This window comes from Lepisosteus oculatus, chromosome 9 (genome assembly GCF_040954835.1).
Source record: "Lepisosteus oculatus isolate fLepOcu1 chromosome 9, fLepOcu1.hap2, whole genome shotgun sequence".
In the NCBI taxonomy this organism is placed as follows: domain Eukaryota; kingdom Metazoa; phylum Chordata; class Actinopteri; order Semionotiformes; family Lepisosteidae; genus Lepisosteus; species Lepisosteus oculatus.
The window spans coordinates 27538132-27554025 of record NC_090704.1 but is presented as its reverse complement, the minus strand read 5'-3'; the positions used below and the strand labels follow the sequence as shown (position 1 = coordinate 27554025).

The following is a 15894-nucleotide window of genomic DNA, read 5'->3' as shown; positions in this document are numbered from 1 at the left end:
AAAACTAGTGATGTGGCAGTGCAGGGGTGTCTGAGAACCCATTGTGACATTTAAATTGGTATGGACATGAAAGTAAACAAAAGGGTCAAGCCTGGTTTTCATCTGGCACTGACCAGCCTGTTTTCACCTTTGCATGTGGGCCTTAATTAACTGCTGCAGGTTTTTGACCTGTTTCCAGATTTTGGGCAAAAAGAACAAGTAATGATTTATTCTGTCTTGGCACTGCTCCCTTTTTGTCACCTCTTCAGAAATCCTGTGCCGCGATCTATGTCTGGGCCCACGTTCCAAAAGAAATGGACTCTTCCATTACCTCTTGCACTTGGCCTGGGGTTCACTAAGTGAAGACCCTTATTTGTCAGCCAAAATTGCCAGGCTGTTTTAGAATTACAGGCAATCACAATTTCAATTTCCAGTTAACCATTAAAAGCTTATGGGATTTTTATTTTACCTGTTATTATGTCTCTGTGAATGAAGAACAGTGGTTTCAACATAGATGTAGTTATAAAATATACTATCCTTTAAGGCCATCCCAGGAGAATATTACAAATAAAAGTCTGTTTTATCTTTATTTTCCATCTTATTGGCTGCCTTGTCTGTTCATATTCATTTGTAAAATAAAATAATGTTGTACTCAGTTTAAATTGAACTTTTCTGTACCCTTGTTTTGTATATTGTTGACTAAAACAGCCATAAACAATTTTAGATAACCACAGAAAAAAAGAAAAATCAAATAAGTTGCTATTCAAGGACAAATTGCCAGTATACCTTTTTACCACAAGACCTTAGTGGCACAAGGGTGAAATACTGTACAACAGAATACTGTTTTGAGAGCTGCATGTACCACTTTTATACATGCAGATAAGAAGCCGGTAAAGTGAATTTCCTCCATTGCAAAGACAACCCTGATCTGAAGGTAAAAACATTTTAAAGTAATGTAAATTAAGCCATAGTTATTTTGATGGATCCCTTCAGATCTAAAACAAACAAACAAAAAAAAAAGTTTCTTTGAGATCCTTATGTGAATAATAAGCAATTTAGTGCTTGCACACATCTAAAGCATTTTACATGATTGTTTTACAGGGAAATAGACTGTTACATTATTTAGTGTTTTACATGATTAGCTAGCTTTCTGCTTAGGTTGTCCCAGGCTTAGCAAAAAGAGGTATACAGTAGCTGACATTATAAGACATGACACAGGTGAGAGTGCCATTGTTTCACACCATGATTTTAAATCCTTGTGCACTACCAGGTGGCTGGTTTTGTGAAACCACTTCAGAGGCTATTTATAGCACTATAATTAACATTGCAAATAATGTCCTAAACAGAAACGAATTCAGCACGTACTTCTATAATAGGATTAGCAAACGTATTGACAATGTCAGGTTACAATATATTTACTGTCCCATTGATTGTTTACTTATAAATGGATTTTTAAAATCCAATTGAAATTGAAAGTTTGTGAGGGAACCTTTGCATAATATACAAATATTTTAAACAAGCACAGAGATGTTGTCTTGTGTGTCATGGCAATACATTTAAATTTTATATATACATGGTTTTAATCATGTTATTCCATCAGTGCTGTGAGAATGACACATACATTTTGTCAAGCTTATCACTGACCATATAACTCTTAGAACCTGAACTCTTTTCTTTGCGAAGATGTTTTAAAGGTTTTCAACCTAACATGATATGAGACCTTGCATTTTCATTAGACAACCAATTCCTCACATACTCAGAACCCCTCACTAAAATTGGTCTTTAAATAGGTTTAGTCAGTCTCCTTCATTCTGCTGTAGCTATAGCACTGGGGGAGATTAACGTTGCTTTTAAGGCTGGAGGAAAATATTTTTTTTAAGTTCTTGACAACTGGGTGTAGCGTGCCTTCTCACAAAACAAAATCTGTGATCTGTGTAGCTGCAGCAGTCTATGACTTAAGAGGTTTAGCTGCCTCTACCAGAAGGGCTGGTTCTTCAGCATTTTGCACTGAAAACACTGCACTGACTGATTGGCATGGCTGTCAAATAAAGTAAGTCTTTCATCATCGGAAGTGATACGACCCTGTTTCATGTAGATCTTTATTTTCGATCACGAGCAAGATGGTCACTAATCTGAACAGTACCCAGAGTTTAAGGAGAAGTGTCTGCTCCTTATTTAAATTATTTTTAATGTGCCGTAGTGCTCCAAAACAAGTATTCACACTCAGTGTATTACAGTGATTTAATTCCTTTAAACATTTAACTGGGTTGAAAGAATGTTCAATAAACTTGAAAATATTTGTCAGGTAAGTATAGAAAATAAAGAGGTGATGGATCTAGGACTTAAAACAGAAAGGAATTCTTTACACAATAAAGAAGGCCGTGGGGTTTAGCTGTTCAGCAATGTTGTTGAAGCAGATGGACAAAGTCCATAAATGAATGAACTAGTAACAAGCAAATCAGTAAGGTGGCCTGAATAATCTCCTGTCACTTGTCAGCCCTTTTGTGTTCTTACTATTTCTTACACTTAATAAATTAGTGCATAGTGTATTATTGATTGACGTGTGGTGTCCCAATGTTCAATATGTATTCAACTTTTTCAGTTGGTTTATATCAAGTCCAACTGGAAACCTATAACAATTCGTGCCATATGCTCTTGTATGGCCGGTGCTTGTTCAGCCTAACATATTGAATGGATTTATATTTGCAGTGAATATAACATATTTTTTTAAAGGGACTGATTTCCTTGGTGCTGATATTAAGTAGGCCAGGCTGCATATCTGAAACTAATTAATCTCTGCCTAGATGTCAGATAAATATAGTTCAACTATGCTAGTGGTTTCAGATTAAGCTGATCAGATGTGCATGCTATAAATATGGGTCACAATGGTCTACAGTCTCCTTTGATGAAGCTTTTCTCAGTGATTTTCTTAATAGACTTCAGATTTCTTGTTATACATAGACACAATCTTCACTAATAAGAGGAAGCAAATTAGCCCATCAAGCTCATTTGATTCAGTTTGCCGTCAGTCCCATAGCCAACACAGATTGTACTGAAAACACTCTCCAAGCATTCATTTCCATCTATTCATTCATCTCCTAACCACTTGACCCAATTCAGGGTCATGGGGGAGCTGGAGACTGTCTGGCAAGCTACCTGGCAAAGCGCAAGGCAGTTTACACCATGGATGGGACCCCAGACCATCACAGGGTACTCATAGCCACACACATGCACACACTCACATTAGGAAACCAAAGCACCCAGAGGAATCCCACACAAACACATGGAGAACTTTCAAACTCCATGCAGCAAGCGACTCAGGTCCAGAAGAGGACTAACCTCTGCTAACCTCTGTGCCACCCACTGACAGGATCCTGGCCAGTTAATTCCAAGCCTCCTTTGGCAGTGTACCTACCAGTGCGCCACTGCTTGGTGATTCCTTCTTACAAACACACTGTCGTGTGTCACACTTTCTTGTTTTCTTAGGCTCTTCAATGCTATTATTTAGTTTTTCTTGTAACAATGCAGTAGGATGAGTCTGTGGAAACATCCGGTGTTCATCTGTGGGAAAGTGACATTTTTATCACTCCTTTTCTCTTTGCTGTCAAAAGACACATCCCTTCTACAGATTGTGTACTAAGGTATTGTGATATTGTAACATTCATTGATGAATCACAATGACATGCGAATGCAATGAAACTGGTGGATTAATTCGGGGCAGGTGTACAGGGAAGAACAGATAAGCTGGTGCCTGGACTTTAGCCTCCTAGAGGAAACCTAAAACAAAGAGATATGTTAAAAGGCTGCTTTGTCTTGGTTCCCAGCGAATAAAGTTATTCATTTTGTAGCGCAGGTTGAACCCTAGAGTTCAGATGTCACTGGTTTGAGTCTGAGATCTTAGTCCCCAAGCCACTGTGCACAATTGGCTGAGCATTGCTGGTATTGGAATGGCTTGTGTCAGCTAGGGTGTCTTCAATACTACTGGACGTGCTGGGTTCTTGCATGCTTTGAATGTGGGACATCACTTCTGTAGCACAATTGTGCTGTGCAGGTTTTAGAGCATTAATATAATTGTGATTATTATATTTTTCTATTTTTTTTGTTTCTTGTTTTCTACTCACCCAGTTGGGATTCTCCAATTGTTTCTTTACATGCTGGCTGTTAGCAATGATTTCTCTTCTGTACAGAGAGGATAAGAATGGGCAGACAAGCTCCTCTGAGCTGCTCACACATCTGGCCTCTTGTGTTTTCACTTCATGCTTTTCAGCGCACTCCTGGAGGGTGAGCGCTACTAGAGAAGTGACACATCTCTCACTGACCTCACAACAAGCCTGCTGGTGCCCAGGAAATTACAGTGATTGCTGTTTGCTTGACTTCTGAGAGCTCTGGGAGACTAATCCTAAACGTTTCTTTTTGATTTTTGTGTAATTTGTACTGTGTTGAAAACATACATAAACATTGTTATTATTATTTACTCATTACTTACTCACTTATAGCTCCATCTCTGTGGCTATGCTGTTATACACGTAAAGAAATGATAACAATAGTTTTGTTATTGTTCAGAACTTGCTGTACTGTATTCTAAGATTGATCAAAGACTCCAGCATAGCGCTGCTTCTTGAAAGATCACAGTGTTCTTGGGTGCAGATGCTTGCCGTGACAACACCGTTTCAAGCATTTAGGACTCTGTTTATAAAAAGTGATTCCTTATGTCAGTATTTTACTACTGTGTTATGCTTTGCACAGTATTATAGTAATTTTAGTGAGTTTCTATCTCATTACGCTACCAGTTGCATTAACCTTGAAATAAGAACTATGAACTCTCTGAGAGTGACCAAAGTATTCAATGAGACAGTGACAGGTTATATACATTACAAAGGCTATAGGTCAGTTGCACCAAGGAAATTTGCTTAAATTGCCATAGAAGTACATACATTCAATAGACTGTTTTAAGCTGCTTGAAACATGAATTGTATTGTCCAGTTACCTTTTTATAGTTCTGTATTAGGTATGGATATGAAAAATGGGTTTTCATCTGGGAAAATAGGTTTAGCCAAGCTAAGGCCAGCAGTGCTCCTTAGCTCTTTTGAATTCATATAAGAAGAACTAGAAAAAAGATAACAAATGACACCTTGAAAAGCCCTGTTCCTTATATCTGGATTACATTGTTCACTTCACCACTCACATTTTGACTATTTTACAGAAACTGATTTCTGATCTGCCTGCTTTTGTTCAAAACATCTGGGCCTGGCGTCAGTGACATTTACCCACACTGGGAACTAATTAAATGCAAATTCAATTGTCTGGTCATTTGTCTGAACAAATACAGTTTAATAGGGAGAATGTCACCAGCAGGGTAGCATTTCTGTTTCACTTTTAGGCATTTGGTACAACTTGGTAAAAGATGGGCCTGGTCTTCCAGGTACTTTTAATTTGTAGCTTGCAATTACACTACAGTTTAAGGTGATATTAATAGAATTATGAATACTATTGAAATATTTTGAGGTATTCATCCTTTTTGTATGTATTCATACGTTACTGTAAAAGTGAAATGTAAAGAAAATATAAAGAAAATAATGTTAGTATATTTATTTCATTTAATGATCAGATGCTTGTATTTCTGCTGTCTTTGCATGTGTAGTCCAACACTTAATCAGGTTAATCTTAAATTACAATTTTTTTCAGAGCTTTATGTGTGTACTATTGTATATTATTACTGTTGTGAAATATAAAAATAAGGCGTGCAAAAACTATTTCCCATTATTTGGCAGTGAATAGGTTGTTCCAAAGATAAGATCACTTTATTGGCCATATACAGTACAATTTCTTGCATTAGGAATTTGTCTTTTCACATACCCCAGCTTGCTCTCCATGAGACACACAGACAGAGAGAGAGAAGTTTGAGGTCAGAGCACAGGGTCAGCCATTTATACAGCACCCCTGGATCAGTTGGGGTTAAGGCCCTTGCTCAGGGGCCCATCTGAGTAGGATTCCTCTGCCTTCCATGGGATTTGAACTGGCAACCTTCCAGCCACAGGTGTAGATCCTTAGCCACAGTGCCACTGCTCCACCCAGTGATGATCTTTACTCTGAAGTGCTGAGTCATCACAATTGCCTTGATGTTCACATAAAGGTGACACACTATGTCACAGAAAACAGCCCAGATAATGTATTATCTAAATAATACAGCGTGTAAATAATAAACTGTAACATGGAAGATACAATTTTTCCATTGGGTCAAGTGAACAACATTTCACCAGCCTTCTCATCCACCCATAGTATTGGATGAAAAAGTCTAAAGTAATTTGCGTAGGGTATATTTTAATTTGAGGGATGAAATTTGTCAACTGACAGTTCTCTTATATTTTAGGTCTCCAGCCCCTGATGGCAACAATCCTGACACTGGATCCCCCCATATCATGTAAGTTTGTCATTATGCACAGTAGATGTATTTCAGATAAAATGCACACCAACAATTTTTCTTTTTCTGTTGAATTCACAGATTACAGATGTCCCTCTGTGTGTCTTTTATTTTATTTACATCTCAGAGTGATCCTCTGTGGTTTTGTTGCCTAACCTACATCTTTCTGTTAAGAGACTCCAACAGACAGCCTTAATTTCTTGCTTCTGTTTCAGGTTACATCTAACAAATGACTATGAGTCAGAAACAACTATTACTACAATTGAGCAGTAGTTTCTGTTACATACAGCGTGTTTTGTTTTTCTTTAGTTACCCTGGAAAGGACATTTATGCATTGATGTTTGTGCAACAGGTTATTCTGTCTTACATATGAATTGCTGGTCAGGAACAAGAAGATAAGACCTGTCCATTTTCTGAGAACATCCAACTGACTAAATTACTGATGGAATAACTTACTGTATTTCAGACTCCCAGAACAAGTGTGACATGTGATGTTTTGTTGATGTCTTTTCTCTTTATTTGAAAGTACAAAAGACCCAGAAGATTTGGGGATCGCAGTCCTCTACTTCTGCAGACCTGTTTTTCTGCATCTCGATCTGTGCTTGTTTTTATTGTTCTTTTTGAAGCTATTATGGTTTGGGAACAGTACACCACATTCAGGGAACTGCAGTGGCATTGGTTTTCTGACTGCTCCCTATCCCTCTTGTTGTTCTATTGTCTTATTTTCTGTATATTGTGTTAAACCTCAAAGCACGGAGATGCTAAGGTAGTATTTAAATGCAACCTAGTGAAATGTGACCTGTTTCCAGGAAATAGAGCTGGATTTATTGGGGACCTTAGCCACCCTTTTGACAAAACTAAATGAAACCATGCTGTCTCTGCACTGATGTCTTGCTGTGCAAAGCAATTAAAACCCTAACAGTCAGGTAGGGAGCATTGCTTCTGCTTCAATAGTCTAGAATGCAGACAGTAAATTATTTACACCAAAACCCCATGTGCCCAGGTCTCAGCTTCTTTGAGTCTTGCAAATGAACGGAAAAGCCTTTTTCTCCTGGGCATTGTGTACCTGGAGTCCACATGAGCTGGTCTGTAGATGGACTGATTGTTCAGGCAGGAATTCCAATCCCTGGCAGAATCTCGGGCTGGTCCATACACCCGTAAGATCCGCTGCAGAGACACACCAGTAAGGCCTGTTAGGTTTCTAGGAATTTGCAGCCTGAACCCCCCTAAGTCCTTTATACTGGCCCTTAATTCCACATTAGGATTTAGAAATATACTGTACAAGATTGGACAAAAGTACTTGCCTACCCCTACAAACTCTGCCAATCGAGAAATGTTCAGCACCGTGACTTACAGATGTGTGTCTATATCAGTTTTAATGCGCTATATCGTTTTTTGCAATGTAGTAATCACTATAAAAATACCCCTATTTATCTTTGAGTTTAACAAACTTTGTTATAGGTTGACCCTTATTACACTCTTTTGTCTTTGTTTTGCTTAACATAGGGGACCATTGTCCTTCTCTATGCATAGAGCAGAGACTTCCAGTATGGCTTTGTTAGATGATGAATCTGCAGCACAAGGCCTGGTCCTCTCACTGACTTTCAGTATGGCATACGTCCTGTGGTGATTTTTCTCTGCACCTGTACAATTAGAGACGAAAAGAGCTCCTAATCAACAAGCCCCTTTGATCTCTGCTTGACGTCTGCAGCTCATTCTTGTTTAATTGAAACCCCACGAGCTTGACCCAGAGAAGAGACACACTTTGACAACCAGGAAAACAGGGTCAAACACAGGATGTCCTTCCTTGACAAATCACGGTAGCCCTAATGCTGATACTTTAAATTCTTAAAAACAGAGGATTAACTGAAATGGAGAAATTTGACAATTGAAATATTTTCATAATTTCCAGTACCCTGATAAAAAGCTGCATCCTTTTAATAATAACTACACATCTTTCACACAAGTGATTCTTTGTGAAATTCATTCACGTCCTCTATTAAACTACTATCTATATTGATGTGTAGGCATTCAATATATACTGTAGCTTGCATCTCTTTAATTTTACTTACTGTATATTTTCTCTGGTACTTGCTGAATGTCCTATCTGATTTCTCTTGATTTTGCTTAAAATAGTACAGAATAGTAATACTGTATCTCTGAAAAGAATTGCAAAATAACTTTACTTACTACAGTTTATTAACATAACCAACGGGATCCCAGTGAATTGGTTTCTCCTAAGCACCCACATCTCTCTCTCAATTTCTTTTTTATTCTTGCACTTATCTTGAACTGCACTTGAAGGAGTAAATACATGAATATTAGCATTTTGTTTTTAGATCATAAATGGACAAATTCTTGTTTTAGACAAATAAATACTTAATAGACATTTCCCAAATTTGTTGAAGCTGTAAGAGGGCATATACAGGTTGCAGGAAAATGCCCAGAAATAGAAGCCAAGTTCTCAGATTGTCTTTTGATATAGTGATAAACATATGCCAGTAATAATAGGTTTTGAATGGCGGCGAATCTTGGCAGTTGTCTTTTTTTGTGGTTTTACAACTAGAAGGAACAAGATTGTGTGTTGCTGTTGCCCAGCACCTTTCCTGTAGAAATAAAAAATCTTCTATTCAGAATGTTGGAGAGGGCATTGAGTGTTATGCAAGTGTGAGAGGAGAGCTGACATGTTATTCTTTATAGGAGGGATTTGGAAAAGTCCTTTGAGAAAGACTGCTTGATTGCTGAATCCACAATAAAGGTAACCGCAATTGGTATAACAGGAAATGCAAAAAAACACTAATTATATTACCCATCAATAAAGCATTTTGCAGCCTACAATTTTACAAAGTAAACCTATTGAAAATTCAGAAGACTGTGAGTTGTCTATGACTGTGATGAAACCAGGAACTTTTAGAAGACTCGTAATGTGATCATGCACTGAGTTTTATTAAATGTCACATCATATTTTAAATAGTACCCCTTAAGTCCATGCAAATCTATACTGTTGCTAGCCTCTTTGTGACTAACATATGAAAATGAAAGGTCAATGCACCAAAGACTATCTTTTTGAAAAAATTAAATTTTGCACACATGAATATAATACTGGATTTCACAAGTATGTGATGCTGTCAGACCAGATACTCAACTAAAATATTCAAGATTATCCAGGGTTATCCAGGCAGTGGCCTAGTATATGTCTGCATTTACTGCCACATCCTGGCAATGGGGCAGAAGCACTAAGCTGTTAACAGACTCAGTCAGTTTAAGAACAAGTAAAGGTTTATTCCATGCTGAAAAGAGAAGAAAGGAAACACAATGTTTCGGCTGCTATGAAGCCTTCTCCGGGTGTGAGAAAGACAGGGGAGTCAGCAGAGATTATATAGCATAGGAGAACAAAAAAAAGGGAGTGTAGAGGAGGTGGGAGGCCTGCGCAGGCTGATGCAGCTACCTTCTTGAACTCGTTCAGTTTAAGATCACCTTCAGTTTCATATGAAATTTTTAATTGGTTTCATGGGCTTTAATTTCAGATCCTCCAGAAATGAACTCTTGCAACAGTTCTTTGTCTGTTATGTGATGCTAATAAAAAAGGGGATTTGGAAATATACAACTTAAGCCCAGCTTTGTTAACTCCTGTCAACATGCCTTAATGCTCCCATTGGTAACCACATTAAAGACAATGAGAATAATGAGACTGTCTCCATCATAACATAATTGCTTCATCTCAGTGGTTTCCTGAAATAACACCTGCAGAGTCAGTGCTATTCAGTATACTGGAGATATTGTAAATATTTCAGCTGTTGGAAGTAAATGTGACTTCACTGAACACAGCAAAAAGCAGACAGATCTCTTGCAGCTGTTCTAAGCATGTAGATTTGGTATAGTATTCATATCTGCAAAAAATAATACTAACAGAAAGAATTTTCCCTTTAAGATAATTTTTTATACAAATAAATTTCTTTTCGTTCAGGTGAATATTGTTTTTTCAGTTGGAGTGAAAAGAGGCTTGTTACCCAGTCTACTGTGACTTGCAGTTGCCATGGTTATACGTACCGTGCATTATTTTAAAGAATCTGGTCCAAAGAAAAATTAGTTTAAGAATAAACCCACAGGCTCTTTCCCCTTTGCCTGATTTAGAAGGAAATGTACCTGCTATTTGTACAACATTTTCTGATTACCCTTAACTACATTGTATTAAGAACATTTCATGTGGTGAAAATGGTGGAGTTTTGCTTTAATGCAGTTTGAAGAGCAAGATGATGATGATGTTGGGAATATATCATATTACAGTATATACTCCCAGCATAACCAAACATTGGAGAACACAACACTAATTTATTTTCAGTTTTACAGACCTGCCTTATTTTTATGTATCTTTGCATGAAAGGTATTTAATAAAATCAAGATAATAAAGAGAATGATGATGATTTGTGAAACAAATTTGTTTTCACACCTCTTTGGTGATGCCAGGAATGATTTGTTTGTGACCTGGCTTTGTACTTGACAGTCAAGCACAATAGGTTACTATTATGGCCCAACTAAGTAGATTCTGAAAACACTTCTCTGAACTTCCAAAAAGTGTGTGGGGGACTATTGAAGAATCTATGTTTCCCCATGAAATACATCTTCATCACATTGCATCTTGATTGATTCTGAAAAGTCTTTTCATTTTTGTTTCTGAAACTTTGAGAAGAAATAAAAATGTATTTTGAATGCATTTACCTGTTATACTGGTATTTCCTGGGATAGAGTTACAGTATGTCTAATATATCAAGTAACAGCTGACTGACTTTGGACAGGAAGCAGAAAACAATTAGGTGAAAATTGGAGCAAAGGATTTAAAGAATGGGCACTGCTGGTGCATTTCAGATATTTGTTGAGTTCAAGTTCAAGTTCAAGTTTATTGTCATTATACTCATATACAGGTGTATGATATAATGAAATGCTATTTAGCTAGCTCTCAGACGATAACGTGGTACAAAAAAAACAACAATACAATTGTAAAATAAAAGAAAGACAGAGACAACAGGCAGTGTGCAAAAAACAACATCAGGCAATGTGCAAAACAACAAAAAGGTAACAGGTAATCAACATCAGATGTGCAAAAACATGCATCAACAGAATGAAATAAAAGGATAGAAATTATGGGGATTTAGCTTTTTGACATGTAAGGTAGAGGTAGATTTCAATGTGTGAGTTTTTGGTAAGAAAGAAGGCACTGTGAGGTTCAGATCATAGGTGAGAGGTGAGGTGAGAGTGAGAGAGGCTGGGAGTTTAATAGTTTGATAGTGCGGGGGTAAAAACTGTCTCTGAGTCTGGTAGTCCGGGCCCGAATAGTCTGGTACCGTTTTCTAGATGGTAGAGGGTCATACAGTCTGTATCTGGAATGTGTGGGGTCTTTGATGATGCTTAGAGCTTTCCTCAAGCACCGTCTGTCATAAATGTCCTGTAAAGATGAGAGGGCAACCCCAGTGATGGACTGGGTAGTTTTCACCACCTGCTGTAGGGCTTTGCGGTCAGCAATACTGCAGTTGCCATACAACACTGTGATGCAACCTGTCAGTGTGCTTTATGTAGTGCATCTGTAAAAGTTAGTGAGGATCTGGGGACATATCTTAGCCTTCTTCAACCGTCTTAGGAAGTACAGGCGCTGTTGCGCTTTCTTGATCTGGCAGGTGGCATTGAGAGACCATGTGAGGTCCTCGGTGATATGGACGCCAAGGAATTTAAAGTTACTGACCCTTTCCACTTCAGTCCCGTTGATGTGGATAGGGCCAGGTCCGTTTTGCAGTTTCCTGAAATCAACGATCAATTCCTTGGTTTTGCTGACGTTGAGGGTGAGGTTGTTGTCTTCACACCACGTTGTAAGGAGATTGACCTCCTCCCTGTAGGCCCTCTCATCATTGTCTGTGATCAGACATACAACTGTGGTGTCATCACCAAACTTGGTGATGGGGTTGGTGTTGTGTTTGGCCTTACAGTCATGGGTGTCGAGAGAGTAGAGCAATGGACTAAGCACACACCCCTGGGGGACCCCAGTGTTCAGAGTTAGTGTGCTGGAGGTGTGGTTTCCAAGCCTGACAGCCTAAGTACTTTATCCCAAAAGATAGGAATAGTAATATAGGGATTAAAATGGCATCTCCATCTTTACACCTTCATTAGCATGGCTTGATAATTAAGCAGTGATGCTTAATATCTGTCAGTGCTTTTCCTGCCTTTAAAAAATTGATCAATCAAATCGCTTCAATTTTTTCAATACGCACACTGTTTCAGGAGTGTTTGTTGCTATACTGCCATGTGAAGATTTATTTAAACTGTACAGGAGCCTAAAAGTGGCATAAACTAAACCAGCCTTATAAATGAACATGGCTACAAGCACCACAGGTATACTGAGTGCTCCTTTCTTTTTCTGTTTTTTTCACTAGGGCAGTGCTCAATACATTTCCTGTGAGTTTCTTTTAAGTCGCTTTAAGTGACATTTTAGTTCAAAGAGGGTTACATTTTTAAATTGCTGCTGTACCTGTCATCTCCTGAATACTTTTAAATCGAAGTTCAAGTGTTTCAAGCCACTGAATGATAACAGGGTATGTTTCATGCTGATGTGGTTTCACACGTGGCTTTGAAATCAATCCACAAATAGACAGCAAGGCTTGTACCCTTTTTGACATTTTGTATTTGTGCTGCACACAAAGTACTGTATTAAAACACATTTTAGTCAAGCTCATTTTTTTTCCTGTAGCAAACAAACAAAGAAGGAAGATGAAAATAAAGTTTCTGACATGACTTAAAATAGCTCAGATTTGAGTATCTAATGGAAGGAAACTCCATAAACTGAGGACGGAACAAATAAGGCTCCAGTTCCAGGTCTGCCTGTTTTCCTGTGGTTTTTATTGGTACAACCAGTGAGTCCAGGTTTATGGATTTCCAAGGACATACTGGAATACTGAGTTCCTGGAGGTATAAGGCACCTTGACTGTGGAAGGCTTTATGTGTTAAAATAGCCCTTTGTAAAGTCCATTCCATTTTTCAAAATGTAATCATTTTACAAGTGGTGTTAGAATGTTACATATGTACTGTGAAAAGTATCAGATCTGCTTCCTGAACAAGCTGAAACCTAATTTTTAAAGTTGTTTAAGTTGTCTTAAGTTGACACCTACAGTAAATACTTTCTCAGTGTGGTCAGGGGTTGAGATGCTTATCTGTAAAGGGATAACTCCTGATTGATTAGCTGTATTTGTTTGCATATGTGTATTTCAGAATGATTAATTCTGAAAATAAAGCTGATTCAGTCCACCTAATTTTACTGCAGTAGGTAAAGAGAATTAATGTATCGTGGCTGGTTATGGGTGAAGGATATATATTACATTTTTGTTCAGGTTTGGGAAGTTAAACAGGTAAAATAAATCAAATTAGCACATTAACACAATGACTATAAAATAAAATGTTGGGTGTTCTCTGAAGGTAGCTATAATTTTGCTCGAGGCAAAATTTTAAATGACAAAAACGAAGCCTAATTATAAAAACGACTTTGAGGAGAAAGTAAATCATATGAGCCTGTCCTTTTAGCTTGGTAATCAAGAAACATGCCTACAGTACCTTGGTGTGTCGAGTGCCTGAATTTTACAAAGAAGTCTAATTCCAACATTAGCCCAACATCACTGTATTAGAAACTATTGACATCAAATCAGGCCTATAAAAACAAGGAGCCTGATAAAATACTGAAAGACAGACTGAAGTTACTTGGTTTTCCTAACCATAGGGATATTTGGTTTCTGAAGAAAAATATTGCTTTAATTGGATCTGCTAATTTTATCCTAATCCATTCAGTGGAAATCAAAAAGAACCATGGATCAACTGAGGAATTATGTTGATGAAATGTAGATACAAACTGGAGCCTCTTATAACAAATTGTTTTATTCCAACATTTTCCTTAAAGACCAAAAGGAATTTCTAAAATGCATTTAGCAGAAAGCAATGTACTTCTTTTCAATGGAATTCACCTTCAGCAGAACAGAAGCTTCTCAGATATTATCTCTGATATCAAGTACTCGACTACTAATCACTCTTGTTCTGAAGATCATTTGACCTCAGTTTCTTACTAGTGCAAATGGCTAAGTAATCGAATCATATTCCAATTAAAGCACATATACAATTTTTAGGTTTTACAAACTACAGGGTCATGTGCAAAAGAGAAGTATACTACAAATTCATAGCATGTCTGCTTCTGTGATTTGAAACAGAATAATCTTGTGTGTGACACCAGCAACTGCCTCATATTGCCTTATACTGTATATTGCCTTATATGAACACCTCTGTTAATTCATGATATCTTGAATTCATGACCATGTCTTTTGATGAAGCTCCTTGACAAAACAAATCTTTGGCTTCTGAAACTACTTAGAACAGTGCTTTGCAGACCAAACGTATTAACCTGTGACTGATGCACTAGAATATGACTTTTATGGAGAGTGCCATAAACCCTTTAACAAACATAATGTTTACATACTGTATCAGCAATTCTTTAAGACAGTACCTAGCGGTAGCTTGTTTTTGTCCAGAGAGAAGAATTTCTCTCGTTTCCCCCTAGAAGTCTCCCATTCCTGCTTTACTGTAAGATCTGACGAGGTCAAGCAGCAAGCCCGTGCATCTGGTGATTAACTTAGAAGTCCAGAACTAAATCACCAGAAAACACTTCTAAATTAGCCTTTTGTGTCAGGCAGCTCTCATGATAGAATTAGGTTTTTCTGACTGTTCATTACACAGTAAGACTATAATAATCAGACTGATTATGTGTATTATATACTGTTTCCCGTTAATGCTGCATGCACTGTTACAAAACTGTTGCAAAGTGCTGCTTTATTAGAAATCCCAATAGCAGTCCCACTGCAGAAAGAAAATGACGGCAATTGTTCTGATCAAATTCAGACTGTAAACTATCAAATTGCAATGGTTTCCTTTAACAAATGCAGTTCAATAATAATCCATTAATAAACTAGCTACCCCTAGGGATGGATATTAATCAGTGCAACACATGGTGTCTGGCAAAACGAATGGGAAACTTCTAGGTTTTTGACAGTAAATGCAAGGACTGCCTGTATCCCAGGAGAGAGAGTCATCGTGTGTCTAATTGGTTTCTCCTGATTCTGTACCACACATTAGAATTCAGAGTTCTGGGATAATCATTATGTGCTACTGTTACAGAGCAGACTTCTGTAAGCCACATTTTCACTAAACCTTCTTTATGAGCGTCTGTGTCAAGCCCTGTTAGATACAAAAGGCCAAAAGACACCTTATACTTCTGGACTACATGTTGACTTTATGTCAAGGCTGCTTATATGAAGATGACTGGACACTGTTTAGGGTTCTCTCATCATTTTGCATTTCATTTCCCATTTCTTCCACAGAGATTAAAAAGCATGAAACATACATTTTGTTACTAAAAAGTGAAAAAACACATTGCTGGAATTCTAGGAAAATCCTATAAAGAGCAAAATAAT

General features: G+C 37.6%; 1 protein-coding gene across 2 annotated transcripts in view; it reads left to right on the top strand.

The window, feature by feature from the left end:
* The window catches only part of ttc39a (tetratricopeptide repeat domain 39A), a 57293-nt gene that overhangs the window by 1672 nt on the left and 39727 nt on the right, over positions 1–15894 (top strand). For both annotated transcript variants that reach the window (XM_015356773.2, XM_015356772.2), the window contains exon 2: positions 6350–6400. In XM_015356773.2, the coding sequence (XP_015212259.1) occupies positions 6399–6400 (2 nt within the window). In that variant the 5' untranslated portion in view covers positions 6350–6398. The remainder of the gene's footprint in view (positions 1–6349; positions 6401–15894) is intronic.